Source organism: Mastigoproctus giganteus, chromosome 7 (assembly GCF_048544385.1).
Source record: "Mastigoproctus giganteus isolate SK-2022 chromosome 7, ASM4854438v1, whole genome shotgun sequence".
Taxonomy (NCBI): domain Eukaryota; kingdom Metazoa; phylum Arthropoda; class Arachnida; order Uropygi; family Thelyphonidae; genus Mastigoproctus; species Mastigoproctus giganteus.
In genome coordinates this window covers 154,041,358-154,059,654 of record NC_143581.1, presented here as the reverse complement: position 1 = coordinate 154,059,654, position 18,297 = coordinate 154,041,358, and the positions used below count along the sequence as shown (strand labels likewise).

The 18,297-nt window shown below is 36.8% G+C and overlaps 1 protein-coding gene across 1 annotated transcript in view; it reads left to right on the top strand.

Annotated features, from left to right (window-relative positions):
• LOC150083269 (uncharacterized) overlaps positions 1 to 18,297 on the top strand; it is a 215,629-nt gene that overhangs the window by 34,823 nt on the left and 162,509 nt on the right. Inside the window, exon 4 of the mRNA XM_090377141.1 lies at positions 9,524 to 9,585. Within this exon, the coding sequence (XP_090233267.1) occupies positions 9,524 to 9,585 (62 nt within the window). The remainder of the gene's footprint in view (positions 1 to 9,523; positions 9,586 to 18,297) is intronic.

Below are 18,297 nucleotides of genomic sequence, written 5' to 3'. Positions count from 1 at the left end.
TATCATTTATAATATTGAAAACAACAATGGACCCAGCACTGAACCCTGGGGAACTCCACTAATAACATTAGCTCACAAAGAGCAGTGCCCATTGATAACCACTCTGTCCTCTTCCACTTAACCATCCCTTTATCCATAACAGTAATTTTCCCTTAATGCCACATTGCTCCAGTTCGTGCAGCAGTCTTTTATGTGTAACAGTATCAAAGGCCTTCGTGAAAACCAAGTACAGTGGATTCCGGTTAATCGGGGCAGCCGTTTATTTGGTGCAAATCTTAAAAAACAGAAACCAATCGAGAAAATAGCCAGGGTTTACTTCGCTTAATTGGGACAGCATGCCGTTTAATCGGGGCAGGAGACCGCAGCACTGGAGATTACCCTACGATTGTCTCCGACGGTACCACGTGGTTCGGTCGAAATTCTGGAGGTCACAACCATAAAACAATAAAAATAATTAGCAGTTACCTGTTTATTGGGCTTTTCTGTTAGTGAAATCTATCATAAACGGACAGTAAACTTGATCTTACTGAATTTGCAATAATACCGACAGCTGGAATTCTGCGGGTTATTATGGTGAAATGAGTTTACACTTCCACGAAATCTTCAATCGTATAAAAAAATTTATTTTCAGATCTTCTCTTCATTCCTATTTTTAAAGCTTTGTAACTCGTTACTCTGTTCTCACTTGCGCATATTGTGTTACTTGTAATTTGTGTGTGCCATGTTCTTTGTTATTCATTGCTTATCTTTTTACTGTTTTAAATTTTAACCCCCACCCACAAATATCAGTGAACAGAAATGTCAGTTAGTTAGTATGTACATATTACAGTACATATTAATTATTCCGATTATCACGTATCATTTAATATTTTAATTGGTAAGGTAATAAAGGGTAAATTTGTGCTTAATATATCTTTGCTTTTATAGCTTGTGGATAATATTCCTCCTATTTTCGCTAATTAGAATCGCTGTTAAAATTCAAATTAAAATTCAATTCACAAACATGATCACAATGACCAGCGCTTACTGCAGATCGTATAGTGAACGGTACTTTACAATGTCGAGTTCGTCGTAATGTGATTTGGTTGTACAGTGAACCACTTGTAAAGGGGGGAGGGTACATTGTGTTTTTAACTATATACGTGAAACTTCGGATAATTGGGGCAGCTGCTTAATCGGGCCGAAATGCACTAGTCCCGATGTGTCCCAAATAACCAGAATGGACTGTATATGATATCAAAATTATTTTTTGCATCCAGTTCCTTGGTCACTGCATCATAGTAGCATATGATTCTGTAGACAGTATCATCCCTTGACAAATCCATGCTATGATTGCAGTATAATTGCATGCCTGTTCAAATGGTTCTGCGTTACTTCTTTAACCAGTGATTCCATTATTTTCTGCTCAACAGATGTTAAGCTAACAGGTCTGTAATTACTCATGTAGCCCTGAATGAATTTGCACTTCTCCAGTCCATAGCAACCTTCCCCAAATCCAAGGATGCTCTCACAATTATGGCCAATGGTTTGCTTACCTCCTATGCTATCTCCCTTAATATAATTGGATGGATTCCATCTGCTTCAGGTGCCTTTTTTATGTCCGTCCTCAACAATTTCTCCTCCATTCCTTTCAGTTATCACAAAGTCATTTAGCTGCTCTTTAGAGTTTGATAAACTTGTGGCATCCCCTTCCTAAAGAATTCCTCATGTGTGAGTGTACATACAAAATACCTATTCGTTATGTCCGCAACCTGAGCAGGGTCATTAACAGTTAACTCATAGATGTCGTGGCCCAATGTGATTCAACCCCTTCCTTCTACTGTTAATATAAGCATAGAAATCTTTGCTGTTTTTCTTTGCCAGAGACTTCTCATAATCTGCCTAACTTTCTTTGTGACTTGATTATAGACTCCTTTATATCTGTCATAGGCTTCTGTATCACGTGATAATTTATATGCATCCCATGCACTTTCTTCTACGCCAAGTGTCAGTAGTTCATCTTCATCCATTTAGTCTGTCTTGTCAGTATTTCTTTGTTGGTACGAAAAGCCCAGTGGCTTCTTTGATTACTTCCCTGAATACTTCCCATTTAGAATTTACTCTTGGTAACATAATTGATTGGTCTCACTGCACATAATTGAAAAACCATCAGAGACCTCTGTCATCATCATCATCATCATCAGCCATTTTCAATCCACTGCAGGATGAAGGCCTCTCCAGCAACTTTCCAGTTCCTTCTGTTTTGAGCACTGGCCATCCATCCATTTACTACCCAAAAACAAATGAATTTCATCTATACATCTCCACCTTTGTCTTCCAGGTTTTCTTCTAGCTCCTCTTGGGTACCATTCTGTTATTTTCTTAGTCCATCTGTCATCATGTCTTTGAGATATGTGTCCTGCCCAAGACCATTTTATTTCTTTAGTTTTGATAAGAATGTCCTTTACTTGAGTTTGCTGCCTAATCCATGTGTTTCTCTTCTTATCTAACAGTCTGATTCCCAATATAATTTGTTCCATTCTTCGCTGTGTAGTTCTCAGCTTCTCTTCCATTCTTTTGGTGAGTGCCCAAGTTTCACTTCCATAAGTCATGGTGGGGAGTATACATTGGTTCATTATTTTACGTTTCAGACAAATTGGGATATTGCTCTTCAGTATGTGACTATATTTCCTGAATGCTATCCATCCAAAATTTATTCTTCTCTTGACTTCCAGCCATTTATCATTATTACAGCTAATAACTTGTCCCAGATAAGTATATGACTCCACCTTTTCAATTATTGCTCCTTCAATCATTATTTCCCTTTCTGTGGCACACTTGTTCATCATTACTTTTGTTTTAGCCATATTCACCTTTAGTCCAAAATCCTTACTAACTGTGCATAACTGATTAAGATTTTCCTCTAATTCTTTGGGATTGTGGCTTATGACCACAATGTCATCTGCAAATCGTAAATGGTTTAGGAACTCTCCATTCACATTGACTCCTTTCTGCGACCAGTCTAATCTTCTGAAAGCTTCCTCAAGGGCAGCAGTAAACAGCTTCGGAGATATTGTGTCTCCTTGTCGAACTCCTTTCTCGATTTTAAATTTCCTACTGTCTTTGTCTAGTCTAATAAAGGAGGTAGCACTGTCATATATTTTCTTCAAAATCATAATATATGGGGTATCTATGCCTTGTCTTTTCAGTGCCCGAAACATTGCCTTATGCTGTATGGAGTCAAATGCCTTTTCATAATCCACAAATGCCAGGCATAATGGTGTTTTATATTCATTTGCTTTCTCCATCAGCTGTTATATTACGTGAAGGTGATCCATAGTTGAGAATCCTGTCCTAAAGCCAGCTTGCTCTTTCGGTTGATTCTCATCAAGTATTCTTTCTAATCTGTTAGTAATGACCCTTGTGAACAACTTGTAGATGTGGGATAACAAGCTAATTGGTCTATAATTTCCAATTTCTGATTTATCTCCTTTCTAATGCAGCAAAACTATTATTGCATTATTCCACTGCTTAGGCGTTACACCTTTTCTAATGCACTTTGTGAAGAGCCTTGCCAGTTTTTGTGTTATGTCTTTTCCTCCCAATTTTAACAACTCTACAGTAACTTCATCTTCCCGCGGGGCTTTCTGATTCTTCATTTTCTTCAATGCATGTTCTACCTCATCAGGAAGAATATCAGGTATGTCGTATGTGTTGCTACTTTGCAATCCATCTTCCCCACTGTTGGCATCATTCCCTCGCTCCTTGTATAATTCTCTGTAGTAGTCTTCTGCTATTTGAATTATGCCTTCTCTGCTGTTTATAAGTACACCATCTCTATTCTTCAGTTTCAGTATCATTTGTCTTTCTGTATTACTTCTCATGGCTGCTGATTTAAATCCTTTGTTTTCCCTTAATGCATGTTCTACTTTTATTGTGTTAAATCTTCTTATGTCCTCTCTAAGTCTCTTTCTAATGGCTTTGCATAACTCAGTATACTCAATTTTCTCCTTGTCAGTGTTTTTCTTGCTCTTCATTTGTTGTCTTCGGTTCGTCATGACAAGTGTTTCTTGACTAATTTTTTCTTATTTGGATTTCTTTTTCCCTATAGGTTTCTTGGGCTTTATCACTTTCAGAAAGTTGTAATATTCCTCGTCGATATCTTGGTCCTGAGCAGTCTGCAGAAGCTCGAACTTGTTCTGAAGTTCCAGTACATACTGCTTTTTCACCTCTTCTTTTAACTCAAAGACCTTTGTATTATTTACTCGAGTCAGTTTTTTCCTTTCCTTTCCTTTCCTACATTTATATCAAGTGTACATCTTACCATTCTGTGATCACTTCCAACATTTACCTTATTCAGGACAGTAACATCATTCACAATATATCTTCTGTTAGTGAGGATGAAGTCGATTTCATTAGTTGTTAATCCATTTAGACTCTTCCATGTCCACTTTCTGTTCACATCTTTCTTGAAAAAAGTGTTCATTACTGAGAGTCCTTGAGATTCTGCAAATTCCACAAGTCTTTCACCTCTTTTATTTCTTTCACCAATTCAAAAATTTCCTATAGTTCCTCTTTCTGCACTGTTTTGCCTTTTTCCAACCTTAGCATTGAAGACCCCCATAATAATAGTGTAGTAGGTTTTCTGCTCATCTAGAAGACTCAATTTATGTGTACATTTCTTCAACCTCTTCATCATCATGGCTCGATGTTGGTGCATAAATCATTATAACCTTTAGCTTGTACCTCTTAGAAATCTTGAGTATTAGTCTTTGACACCCTTGAGACCTCTGTAGTCACCCTTATGAAAGCAAAAGCCTTTTCCTTTACCCTCGACAGTAGTTGTCTTTAATTAAATTCCACATTAGAAGACTGTGAGTGCTGCCACCCTGTGGGTGTTTTACCTGCAGATTTTTAATGCATGAAGAATCACTGCTGATAACCAGATCAAGTGTATTATTCCTCTTGTTGCCTCTCTAACATGCTGCTGTAAAAAAACAGTCACCAAGAAATCCACAAAAGTCTTGCTAGTTTGTGAGTGACAAACCCACAAATTCCAGTCAACATCTGGTAAGTTAAAATACCCCATTATGAGACATTCTGATTTGCTGTCTCACTCTATTTTTCTGTGTAACTGTTTGGTATACTCCTCACGGTTATTCATTTTGTTTGTTGATTGCCAAGCATATCATGCTTAGACATAGTTCTAGCAGCAGTACAGTGGCAAAAGTTTTGTCTAATCACTGGCTGTAGAATACTAAAAAAACTGTAATGTATTTGAATAGCCATATTGAATGAAAGATGAAGTATGTGTTTGAGTAAACTGAAGTAATGTGATTACTTTCAAATAGACGTAAGATAATTATGATCATCATTACTTTTAAAAAAAATCAAAGTAGTTTTTTTTACAATACAGATGGTTTAAAAAACACAATGTTTCAGTAATGCTGAGGTAACAGACTTAGTGGTTTTTTTTTTTAAATATATAAGTAAATATTACTTAGCAGTTCATTTCCAAGGCTTATCGTTCAGTTCTTTTCAATAAAAAAAAAAAAAAAAAAAAAAAGGAAATTAGTATTAGCCATACAGTGCAAGTGCATTTTTCTGCACTAGCAGAAGATTCCTCATATTACACAGTTATTAGCATTAGGCATTAGTTGAGGCATATGATACGAGAAAGCAAGCTTTATACAGCATCAGCCAAAAAAAAAAAAACCTTCCCATTTCACTCATCCAATCACTCCAAATGTTTGTCTTGTTCAGCCTTAAATTTATTCAAGCTAGCAACTCCCACAATAACAGATGGAAGACTGTTCCAGCAATCAACTACTTGCTGGCTAAAGGCAGACTTCTGCACATCTATTCTACAACTGTCTTTCCTCAATTTGAATCTGTGTCCCCTCAGGTTCTTAATCTGAGCAAGTGGAAGTATCCTGTCAGTATTGAGCCTGTTCAAACCATTCGAGGCCTTATACACCTCGATCAGATCACCTTGCAGGTGCCTAGTCTCCAGTTGCTGCAACTTGCAGAACTTAAGCCTTTCTTCATAAGTGCACCCTTTGTTCTTTCACCAATCTTGTTGCCCTTCTCTGTACTTGTTCTAGCAACTCTACATCCTTCCTAAAGTTAGGCCTCCAGACCTGTAAACAGTACACAAGGTGTGGCCTGACCATTGCCTTATACAAAGAGATAAGATAATCACCTCCTTGCCCCTGCTAGCAGAATTCCTATATATCATTGACAAAACTCCATGACCTGCTCTGGCAGCCCATCTGCACTGCTCAGAGAACTTTACATCTGACTGCACAATTACCCCCAGGTCTCTTTCATTCTCCACCTCCCTGAGTGTAGTACCCCACAGTTGGTATGTTGCTCTTGGATTACTGCCACCCATATGGAGTACTTTGCATTTACCAATGGTAAACTTCATTTGCCACTTCTCAGCCCATCTGCCTAACTTTTTTAGATCCTGTTGTATTACCATACTGTCTTTACTGTCATTAACAACCCTGCCAACCTTTGTATCATCTACAAACTTGGACATTAGGCTTGATATACCTTCATCAATATTATTGATAAATACACAAAACAATAATGGGCCAAGCACCGAACCCTGCGGAACTCCGCTAATAACATTAGTCCACATAGAGCAGTGTCCATTTATTACCACTCTCTGCCGTCTTCTACTGAACCATCTCTTTATTCATTGCAGTAACTTGCCCATAATGCCATACCACTCCAACTTGTACAGCTTGTTCAAGTACAACTTGTTCCCCTTAACAAACCCATACTGTATCTGAACTAGTACTGCTGTCGTGTCTAGGTGATCCTGTATTATTACCTCTTTAACCAGTGACTCCATTATTTTCCCTGGAACAGAAGTAAACTAACAGGTCTATAATTCTTTTGTTGACCTTTGAACCCTTTTGTGAATTGGGGATTCCCCTGACTCTAAGGATGCTCTCGTAATTATGGCTTGCTGCCTCCTTCATTATAACCGGATAGATTCCATCTGCCCTAGGTACCTTTTTTTGTTTAACTTCAATAAATTCTCCTCCACTTTGTGCTCTCAGTTATTACAAACTCACTTATCTCTCTGTTAGAGTTTGATAAACTTCTGTCATTCTCCTCCTTGAATAACTCCTCATGTGTGAATGTAGATGCAAAGTACTCGTTCAGTTTATCAGCTACTTGAGCAGGATCATCAATAGTCGAACCATCTATGTTAATTTGACCAATCTGATTCATCCCGTTCCTTTTAGAGTTTACATAAGTAAAGAACTCTTTGCTGTTTTTCTTTGTGTCCTTTGCCAAAGATTTGTAGTAATCTGCCTTCGCCTGCCTAACCTCCTTTGTGACTTGATTACAGACTAGCTTATATCTACTGTAGGCTTCTGTGTCGCCTGATAATTTATATGCATCCCATGCATTTTTCTTTCCTGTCACGAGCCTCATTAATTTATCTGACATCCATTTAGGCCTGAACCTTGAAGAGTATTTCTTAGTTGAAAAGATTAGTAGCCTAAAAAATTAAGTCACTGAAGGCTTCCCATTTAGAATTCACTGTTGGTAACATTATCAGTTGATTGCACTGTATAGAATTTAAAAACTGGCTGAGACCACTGTAGTCAACTTTACGAAAACAAACTCCCTTCCCTTTACCATTGATGGTAGTTACATTTTTAAGTAAATCCCACATCAGTACACTGTGATAACAAATTCTTAATGCATGAATAATCACTGCTGATAATCAGATCAAGGGTATTGATCTCTGGTTGCCCCTCGAACATGTTGCTGTAGAAAACCACACCTCCAACAAATCCACAAAATCCTTGCTAGTGACCAATCTACAAGTTCCAGTCAATATCCGGAAAGTTAAAATCCCCTATTACAAGATCATTAGACCTATAACATACTCCAACTCTCATTTTCCCCTTCCCAGTGTTTCACCAAACAGACTCAACATTGCATGTCCACTTGTGTCAACTGGATGCACTTCCTTAGATTTTGTGTTTCTTAACTAACAGCAGAACCCCTCCTCCATTCCTACCATGTCTGTCCTTTCTGTAAACATTGTACTCACCAAATTCAAATTCTGCACTGCTTATATCTGTGTGACACCATGTCTCTGATATCCCAACAATATGGCGCCTCCGTAGCCAGGTGGGAAGGAGCAGCAGTGCGTAGCACACGCTTCTTGATTAGACCGAGGTTCGAGCTGTCACCACCAAATACGGAGGATGCGGAAAGGTCAGGGAATGACCACCACATATCCTGGAGCAAAATGGCCTTAGTTGCTCATGCTCCTAAAAAAAAAAAAAAAAAAAAAACCCCAACAATATCTGCCTTTGATTTCTTGATCAGCACTTCAAATTCATCAGTTTTAATTACTATACTTCTAGCATTAGTGTACATGCAAGTATATATGCACCTCTTCTTATTCTTAGTTACCCTAACACAGCCCATGTATTTAGTTGTTCCATGATGAATCCCAGCAGCTCTTGAAGTCCCCAGCAACTTACTCTCTAGGTTGCTGCTCATTACAACAGAAGCAGTGCAAGAATCACTTTCGCCCCTGCCTGCTGCTACTGTCAAGTCTGTGAATACCCCCAATCTAGCAGTTTTCCGACCCACTTAACACGTCCTCAATAGCATCAGCAAATATTTTTGCACCCTTTCTATTTAAGTGTATCTCATCCCTGTAGACGCAGTCTCTCTTTAGCAAGCACAGACCACACTGAAAAAATTTCTACCTCACGTGCCTTGCACATTCTCTTCAGAGCCAAATTGATTGACAAGGCTCTCATCATATACTCCCTCCTATTGTGTCTGGGCAGAATTGCAGACATTCAAATTTAACCGAACTCGCGACTTTTTTCAAGCATTGACCTGTACTTGTTAAGTAAATCTGTGGATCTTGTACTCTTAAGGTCAATAGTGCCAATGTGTATAACAATATCACCTTTTGTGCCCTTAAAAGATGATATCTGCTGTACAACGTAGTAGTAGTAGTGGCATGTGATGCAAGAAAGCAAGTGTATGATGTTGCAAAGCTTATGCAGCATCAAACAAAAAAAAAAAAGAAAAAATCACACCACCATTCCCTCCAAATGCCTGTCCAGTTCCTCCTTAAATGCATTCAACCTATCAACTTCCACAACGACAGATTGAAGTTTGTTCCAGCAATTAACCACCTGCTGGCTAAAGGCAAATTTCCGCACATCTATTCTACCTCTGTCTTTTCTTAATTTGAATTAATGCCCCCTTAGGTTCGTAATCTGAACAAGTGGAAGGATTCCATCAGAATTCAGCGTGCTCAGCCGATTCAAGGCCTTATACACCTTTTGCCTCTGACAAATATACCCTGGTTATCTGCCTCTTTCTATTGCTTGCTAACTATGGATAGACTAAATGTTTAGAATTTAAAAAAATTGCACAAATGAAATATCCAATAGATTGCTGGTGAATCTGAGGATGTACAAAATGAACAATTTAATTAATATTTTTTATTTATTATTAATGTAATGTTTTTTCCCCACCTCAGTTTGACCTTGAATTGCACGTTAAAAAGCTTGATGATGCCAGTGTGGCTGATTATAAAGAGAGGTAAATATTGAATTTTTATCTCTTAATATTGCATAAAATTTTGTATGATTTGATTGACTTAATGGAAAATATAGTACTGCATATTTTCTTTTTCCAACATTTACATTTTTATATGTAATTTCATTAGAAAAATAATTCATCTGTAGTAATTTGTGTTATACAGAATTATACAGAAGATTATACAACCTTAAACAAATAGTTATACAAACTATTTGCAACAAAAGAAATCATGCAGAAATTTTACAAAATTATACAGATACAAAATTTACAAAAATATATGGAATTATACAAAGAATTATACAAATACAGGGAGTTCTCGCTTTACGAGTTTTTTCCCCCCCCAAGTATCAACAAAATCGAAAATATGAACATTAATTGCAAAAAATGAATGTTAAACATTCATAAATACCACATTCCAAACCACATGCATAGCTATACAATATGGTGTACCCCGCTTTACGATATTAATCTGTTCCAGAGACACCATTGTATCGTTAAAATATCGTAATGTGAACCCAATAACACATTGTTTTTTGGTAATTCGTTTCAAGATCACGGAAGTTGAAATTTTCGCTGTATAACTAAGCTATTTATCTCTAAAATTTAATAAAATAAAAGCTATTTATCTCTCTTCTGTGCGTGACCTTAAGGCCATATAAAAGGTGAGCGTGATTTGTAAATTGTATTAGTAACCAATTCAAATCATTAAAATGCACTACACTTTCATCATTATCATATGTTCTGTTATAAGAATCAATTTTTAAATGCCTTTGTGATATTTTTTTAAAGCACATTTCTGGAGGTCACAATCATAAAACAAAAACAATTTGCACTTTCCGGTTTATTGGGCTTTTCTGTTACTGCAAGCAATTATAAACGGGCAGTAAACTCGCTCTTATTGCATTTGTGAAAATACCAATAGCTGGAATTGTGTGGTTTTTTGCGTTATTATGGTGAAATGTGTTTCCCCTTTATTGAAATCTTCAATCGTATAAAAAAAACAAATTTTCAGAATCTTCTCTTCATTCCTTTTTTCTTAAGCTTTGTAAACTTTTTACTCCTCTCGAATTGTGTTAGTTGCAATTTGTCTTTGCTGTTAAAAAATGCGTATGCATGCAATCGTGAAATGTATAATTAAAAGAGAAGATTATCTTGGAAACAAATGCCTCTTAAAACGACTCCTTGTGCAACAAACCGAGTACCGACCCAATAATGAGTGATCAACAAGTGTGCAATTTACTTGATGATGATGAAGAATAAACATTCTTTAACATTTGTAAGTCGTAAATAATTTCTCTATTATTATAATTTGCTTGATTTTACAGGCTACGATTTCATTTCTTTCGATAAATCAATCATTGCTTAAACAAACTAATCAGCTAACTAATTTCATTGTTGAGAATGTAACCCCTATTTTTAACATTGTCTATGGGAAATAAATTTCCGTTTTACGAGTTTTTGCTTTACGAGCGTGCACTAGGAACGAATTAACTGTTAAAGTTGAGAACTACCTGTTTACAAAGAATTATACAAAAGAAATTATTACATATCAAAAAAAAAAACATGAAAAAAATGAAATTTACTATTAAAATTAATAATTGTCCAGTCCAACAATTAATGCTCAATCAATCCAAGATAGTTGTTCAACACAATGAATTTTACAATATAATGAAAGAAGTTATATTACTGTCCATGAGAGTTCATAACATTCAAGTTTTGATTAGAATCAAATAAACATTGAAGGTGGTAAAGTGAATACTTTACCACAAAGTCTAAATAACACAAAGTGTTATATAAACTGAATCACTAATTACAAAATATGAACATATTTATGAAATGTCAATTTCGCTGTAAAAAGAATATGGAGTAAACGGTTGATATAAATATTACAGTTTATACAGTTTGTGTTATCAGGCTGATAGCAACAAGCAAATTTTGGATACATTCCTCAAAATTAAGAATTTAACAAATTTAGTGGTGAAGTTCTGAAAGAATTTGGGAATTACGAATAATTTTAAGAGAGTTAAGTATAGGTATTGAAATACATTAAGGGCTTTAGCCTCAGGCTGTGAGAGATTTAGACAACATACGTCTGAATTAGCAAAAATATGCAAAAGCAGCATCGTTTGTTATATCTCATATTGTGAATACCCTCACAACAAGTTGCTATGATATTGTGCTACTTCGAATAAGTAACGCTTCACCAAAGGAGAAGACTGTTGTTTCTTCAGTGGGCCCTTCTTAGGGATGCGATGATGACAACAGTTCTGAAGTATAACTCCACAATATGAGAGATGCCTGATGGTGTTTCTGTCTTAATTTATATTATACACCATCAGGCATCTCTCATATTGTGGAGTTATACTTCATAACTGTTTTGTCATCATTGCATCACTAGGGTAAACCAAAGAAGGGCCAAATAGCCCTGAAACAGTGCCGCCTGGGTGGTGGTGGTGGTGGTGGTGGTATCTGCTAAGAATAAGTAACAACAGTCTTCTTCTTTGGTGAAGCGTTACTTATTCAAAGTAGTGCAATATCATGGCAACTCGTAAAGGTATTCATAATATAAGATTTAACTTAAATGATGCCGCCTTTGCATATTTTTACTAATTCAGAGTTTAGTTGCATACTAATATGATGCATTTGTACTAACTTGTACGTTGTATAGGTATTGATTGATAAATACAAAATAGGTTTATAATCCAGACAACACCTGTTGTTTTTTAAGAAAAACAGCAAAGAGTTCTTTATTTCTGTAAACTCTAGAAGGAAAGGAATGAATCAGATTGGACCACTTAACATAGATGGGTTGACTATTGATGATGATGCTCAGGTAGCTGATAAACTGAATGAGTATTTTGCATCTACATTCACACGTGAGTGAGGAGTTATTCAATGAGGGGAGTGCCAGAAGTTTTTCAAATTCCAACAGGGAGTTAAGTGATTTTGTAATAACTAATTGTTGAAGTTAAACATAAAAAAGGCACCTGGGACAAATGGGATCTATCCAGTTTTATTAAAGGAGCCAGGAAAGGAAGTAAGCAAACCATTAGCCATAATTATGAGAGCTTTCTTAGACTCAGAGGAGGTCCCCATGGTGGGCAAATGTATTACCAATTCACAAAAGGTGACATAATTAACAGTAGACCTGTTAGTTTAACTTGTTCCGGGGAAAATAATGGAATCACTGGTTAAAGAAGCATTGCAGGATCATCTAGACACTACTACAGTAATAGTTAAGACAGCATGGGTTTGTTAAAGGGAGGTCTTGTCTGACCAGTTTGATTGGATACTGTGATGTCACAAAGGAACTGAATGCCAAAAATAATTTTGATACCATATACTTGGATTTCAGGAAAGCTTTTGATACTGTTGCACATGGAAGACTGCTGTACAAATTGGAGAGGTATGGCATTAAGGGTAAGTTGCTACAATGGATAAAGGGATGGTTGAGTGGGAGACGACAGAGAGTGGTAATCAATGGACACTGCTCTTCGTGGATAAATGTTATTAGTGGAGTTCCCCAGGGTTCGGTGTTGGGCGCATTGTTGTTTTGTATATTTATCAGTGATATTGATGAAGGTATATCAGGTTTAATGTCCAAGTTTGCAGATGATACAAAGGTTGGCAGGGTTGTTAATGACAGTAAAGACAGTATGCTACTCCAACTGGATCTAGATAAGTTGGACAAATGGGCTGAGAAGTGGCTAGTCAAGTTTAATGTTGACAAATGCAAAGTACTGCATATCGATAGCAATAATCGAAGAGAAACGTACCAACTGTTTAGTTCTACACTCAGGAAGGTGGAGAATGAAAAAGATATGAGGGTAACTGTGCAGTCAAATATGAAGTTCTCTGAGCAGTGCAGATAGGGCTGCCAAGGCATGTCATGGAGTGTTGTCAATGATATATAGGAATTTTGCTAGTAGAGACAAGAGGTGATTATCCCCTTGAAGGCAACGGTCAGGTCACACCTTGATTATTGCATAAAGGTCTGGAGGCCTGATTTTAGGAAGGATGTAGAGTTACTAGAGTGAGTACAGAAAAGGGCAACAAGATTGGTGAGAGGAACAAAGGGGTGCTCTTACCAAGAAAGACTAAAGTCCTGCAAATTGTAGCGCCTTGAGAGTAGGCATCTGCGAGGTGATCTGATTGAGGTGTATAAGGCCTTGAATGGGTTGAGCAAGCTGAATGCTGATGGGATTCATCCTCTTGCTCAGATTAAGAACCTGAGGGGGCACAGTTTTAAATTGAGGAAAGACAGCTGTAGAATAATGTGTGGAAATTTGCCTTTAGCAAACTCTGACTGGGAGTAACCGGACATCACCTGACAGTAACTTTGAAGAAAATTCATTGTAAATAGTGCAAAAGAAAAGAATGTGGATAGAATCCTTGACAGAACTGCCAACACAAAGTTAAGATTTGGAAAGATGGAAATGGGCAAGTTTAAAATTTAATTAACCTTGTAACTATTAAGAAAGCTAGAAAACATGCTACAAGAAAACCATTAACGAGTGTTTTCATTAACATATGCAACTTCTAGAATAAATAATTTTGAATTAAACCTCTTTGGGAACCAGACCAGTGAAGTTGGCAGTAGGTATTACCCCAAACGCAATAGGTATTAGAATCTATAGTACTTAATACTGTGCATAGGCTGATGGTGGATAATGACGAAAGAAGATAATTGCTGACATTAGACTAATTTTCTGTAGGTTGTACATTTTCAAGAAGATATATATACAAATGAAAGTTCGTTACAGAAAATGAAAGTTGAATGAATAAACGAGGAAGAAGAAAAGTTTGTTCTGTGAGTTTGAAGTTGGACAGTAAATGGATGTTGACTTGTTGTGTCATGTGTTCGGATTGCTTTGGAAGAGAGAGTGGAAATTATAGAAGCCAATTGAGAACAGTGCCCATGGAAGTATCCATGGAAGAAAAGGCATGCAGCAGAAACAGAACGTTTATGAGACAGAGTGGAGAGACTGTTAGTGATGAGTCATTAATTACCCTAACTTCCATCTTTTGAATAGAATCTAGAAGCCTGAGAGAGGTTTTGGGAGCACCATCCCAGATGTGGGAACAATATTCCATGGTAGAGTGGATTACTGATTTGTACAGAATGAACAGTTATTTGGAAGAAAAGTAACGCTGAGAGCAAAAGAAAAAACTTGGGTTTTCAGGTGCAGAGGAAGCAATATTTGTAATTGGTTATGCCAAGAGAGATTAGAAGTCAGGTTAATCCCCAGTAGAGATTTATGATCTTTCCTAGAAATCAGTGTCATTGTAGATAAGCATAAGAGCAGAAGAATCCTTTTTGCGAGATATAAGACAGGACTGAGTTTTAGAAGCATTGAAATCAAGTTAGTTATCTTTGCCCTGATGGAGAATTACACAGAGATCAACATTTAAGGAATTGGTAGTGGATATTCGAGAATTTGAAGCAGTGTGAGCAGTGCTCGGTATCTCAAACTGTAAGGTGGAATGAAATGTGCTATCATCAGCAAAACTATGACTAGGATTTACAGTCAATGAAGAAGCTCATTAATATATAAGAGATCAAATTCATCTGTTGTCTCTACCGTTCTCCCAACTCCACTAATCACTTGTAGCTCTTTGACTTCCTCTTTGCAACTTGACTTTCTCCAGTCCAACTTTCCTAACAGTGAGGTTATTCTATGGTGAGGTATAAATTCAAATTGGGGAAAGCCAGTTGTAGAATAGATGTGCAGAAATTTGCTTTTCGCCAGTGGGTGGTTGATTTCTGGAACAAATTTTCATCTCTTGTTGTGGAAGTTGACAGCTTAAATTAATTCAAGGCAGAAGTAGACAAACGTTTGGGGTGGATGGGTGAAATGGGAAGATTTTTAAAATTTTTTTTGGCTGATGCTGTATGAGCTTGCTTGCTTGCATTCTATGCCTCTGCTAATGCTACTACATGGGATTTGGCATACTGTAAGTGGAAATAGACATCATTGAGATTAGAACTGAGACCACGTATATTTGTGAAATGAACGAGGAAAAGTTTTGGAGGATTTAGATATTTTGCCAGATAAGTTTGTTCTATTAGTTTGACAATTCATCGTATATCCAGAAGTAAGAAAAGGTGGCGAGGACATGATGTATGAAATAATGAACTTTTTGGATATGGTGTATGCATGGTACTCATATACCCAGCTCCTTGATAGAATTTGGCCTGGACAATGCCCCTGCATGCACACTACTCAGACTCCCTCTAGTCACTATCTGGCAGAGTAGATGCAGCGAGATCCGGAAACCTCCTAGTGAGTTACCAATATGTTCGGTCCAGTGGACTATCAAGCAGCCGGCCTGTGAATACCATTTTACAGCTGTACCCTTGAAATGTAAGGAAGATTGGATCTCATCATGAAGTCCATCATAACCTCAAAAGACAATCATACTGCATGATGGAAAAGATAGGGGGAGTTTGCTCTGGAAACTAAACATGGGTTACACTACTTCAAGGTTCCAATTAGCAAAGTGGTAGTATTGCACCAATTGATGAGTGTCATCTACGACCTAGTATTGTCTGGTAACAACAGAGGGGTAGCATTCCTCTGTGGCCCCCCACACTGTTATTACAAAATTGACCTCTTGCTTCCGTTGGTTTGCACATTCAGTGTGCTAGGTGCCATATATCAGGACTTACACGTGGGTGGTTATACCCAGGATTACTAACAATCTCCCCATCGTGAAGGTGCAACCAGAGGATTTGGCTGTCACAGACAGACCGGACTTCACCGAAATTAGGTCCACTTGACTTGATTGTCACCCGATTATATTATATCAGTTCTATCAGTGTTTTTGACTCCCGGGTAGCAAGCACAGTTTGGGAACCTGGGAGAATGTCTGTGACAGCCTCAAGTACCAATGCCATTGAATTCTGCAGGGAGGCCTTTACAAATGAAGTAAGAAATTCCATGTTACATTGAATATAAGTCTAAAGGTAGTGAACCAGATAGAACTTGTAGGACAGAGGTAGATTCAGTTCTACATGCCCTAACCAGTACTAGGAGGGTTTAAACCAGGCTGTAGCAGCATAAATGATAATTGGTAAAACAATAGTATTGTATAGTGCAAGGGTTCCCAACCTTTTTTTTGCTTGTGGACCCCCTGAGTCCTAACTTTATGTATGTGGACCCCCATATACGCATATGTAATATTCCTAAATGAAATATTTATTTGTAAGTTAGTAAAAGCTAATAATTAAACAATTCCAATATAATATAAAAAATGTAAATTACAAATTTTGAAAATTTTAATTGACAAAACTAAAACATATTTTTACTTGTAATGACAGAATTATTAAAAAAAAAAAAAAAAAAAAATACTATTTCAAACAACATATATTTATTTATTTCTAAGGCTATTAAATTGGATCCCATTAAATAGGCCCTACTAATGAGATCCTTGTGGCTGATGTTTTGTTATTAGCATTTTAATATCTGGCTCCAATTTTGTGAGAGTCAGACGAAGATCACCTCTTTTTACTATATCAAGTCGATCATGATTTTTTGTTAACAACTGTGTTACACAACTAAAGCCAGATTCCACAAGATAAGATGATGGGAAAACAATGACACACATTAGCTTTCTCCCATAAAAGCGGATATTTACATGCAATGTCAGTATTCTTCCATACATCATTCTTTCCTTTTTTGAATAGACTTCGGACTGTCTCATCAGACTGCAATTTAACAAGTTCCTCTTGTAAATCAATTTCAACATCAGCAACATTTACCTCAGATGGAATCAGCAGCCAATCTGGGATGTTCAGTTCTAGTAGGTCCTTGAACTGAACTTGCATGTCTTCATAAATTTTTTTTAAATGATCAACATACACAATACAATCATCATCTTTTAAATCACTGCTAACTGAAGCAAGGTTTGGAAACTGGTCAAACGCACGGCGTGAGATATTAAGACTGTACAATTTGAGTTTTCCTAGGAATGCATTAATGGCTTCTTTGCTAGATATTAAATCACAATTATGTTCTTGCTGCAGCTTATTAAGAGAATTCAGTTTTTCAAACACATCTGAGAGGTAAAATATCTCTGTTTTCATGGCAACCAACTGTTTTCCAATCTCCTTTTCATTTAGAAATGATACAATACTGTCCCAAAGGACGACGAAGACAATTGCCTTTAAACAACCATCGCACCTCTGTATGCAGTACAAGATGGTTAAATCCTTCTTCATTTTCATCACAGAATCCAGCAGTTAATAAAACTCATATATGAAACCAGAGGTTAGCTAGTTATTAAACCCAGTAGCCTAACTATAAATTTGCTGATGAATTTCCCCAATAGGGTTGAAATAAATGAAAATGCTACTACCATACAACTGATCTGGTCAGTGACTAGAATGTCTAATTTGTGTAGGCATTCTAATCATGCATTACTAAGACAGACTTAGTCTAATTAAGTGGCATATTGTTGTATAAATATGCTAGTAACCTAGAAAATATCCCCATAGCTAGTAACCTAGAACATACGCCCTAGTTGACAACTATAAAACCAAGAATGAAAACAATGAATATTAGAGGTGATGAACAGTATCAGAAGCTGAACCTTAAAAGCATGGCATAATAGTAAAAACTTGCAAAACATAGTTGAGTGCCAATATAAGAAAATAAAAGTAAAAAATAAGATAAAAATAGGTCCAAGGCCTACTTCACAGTCAGATGATCC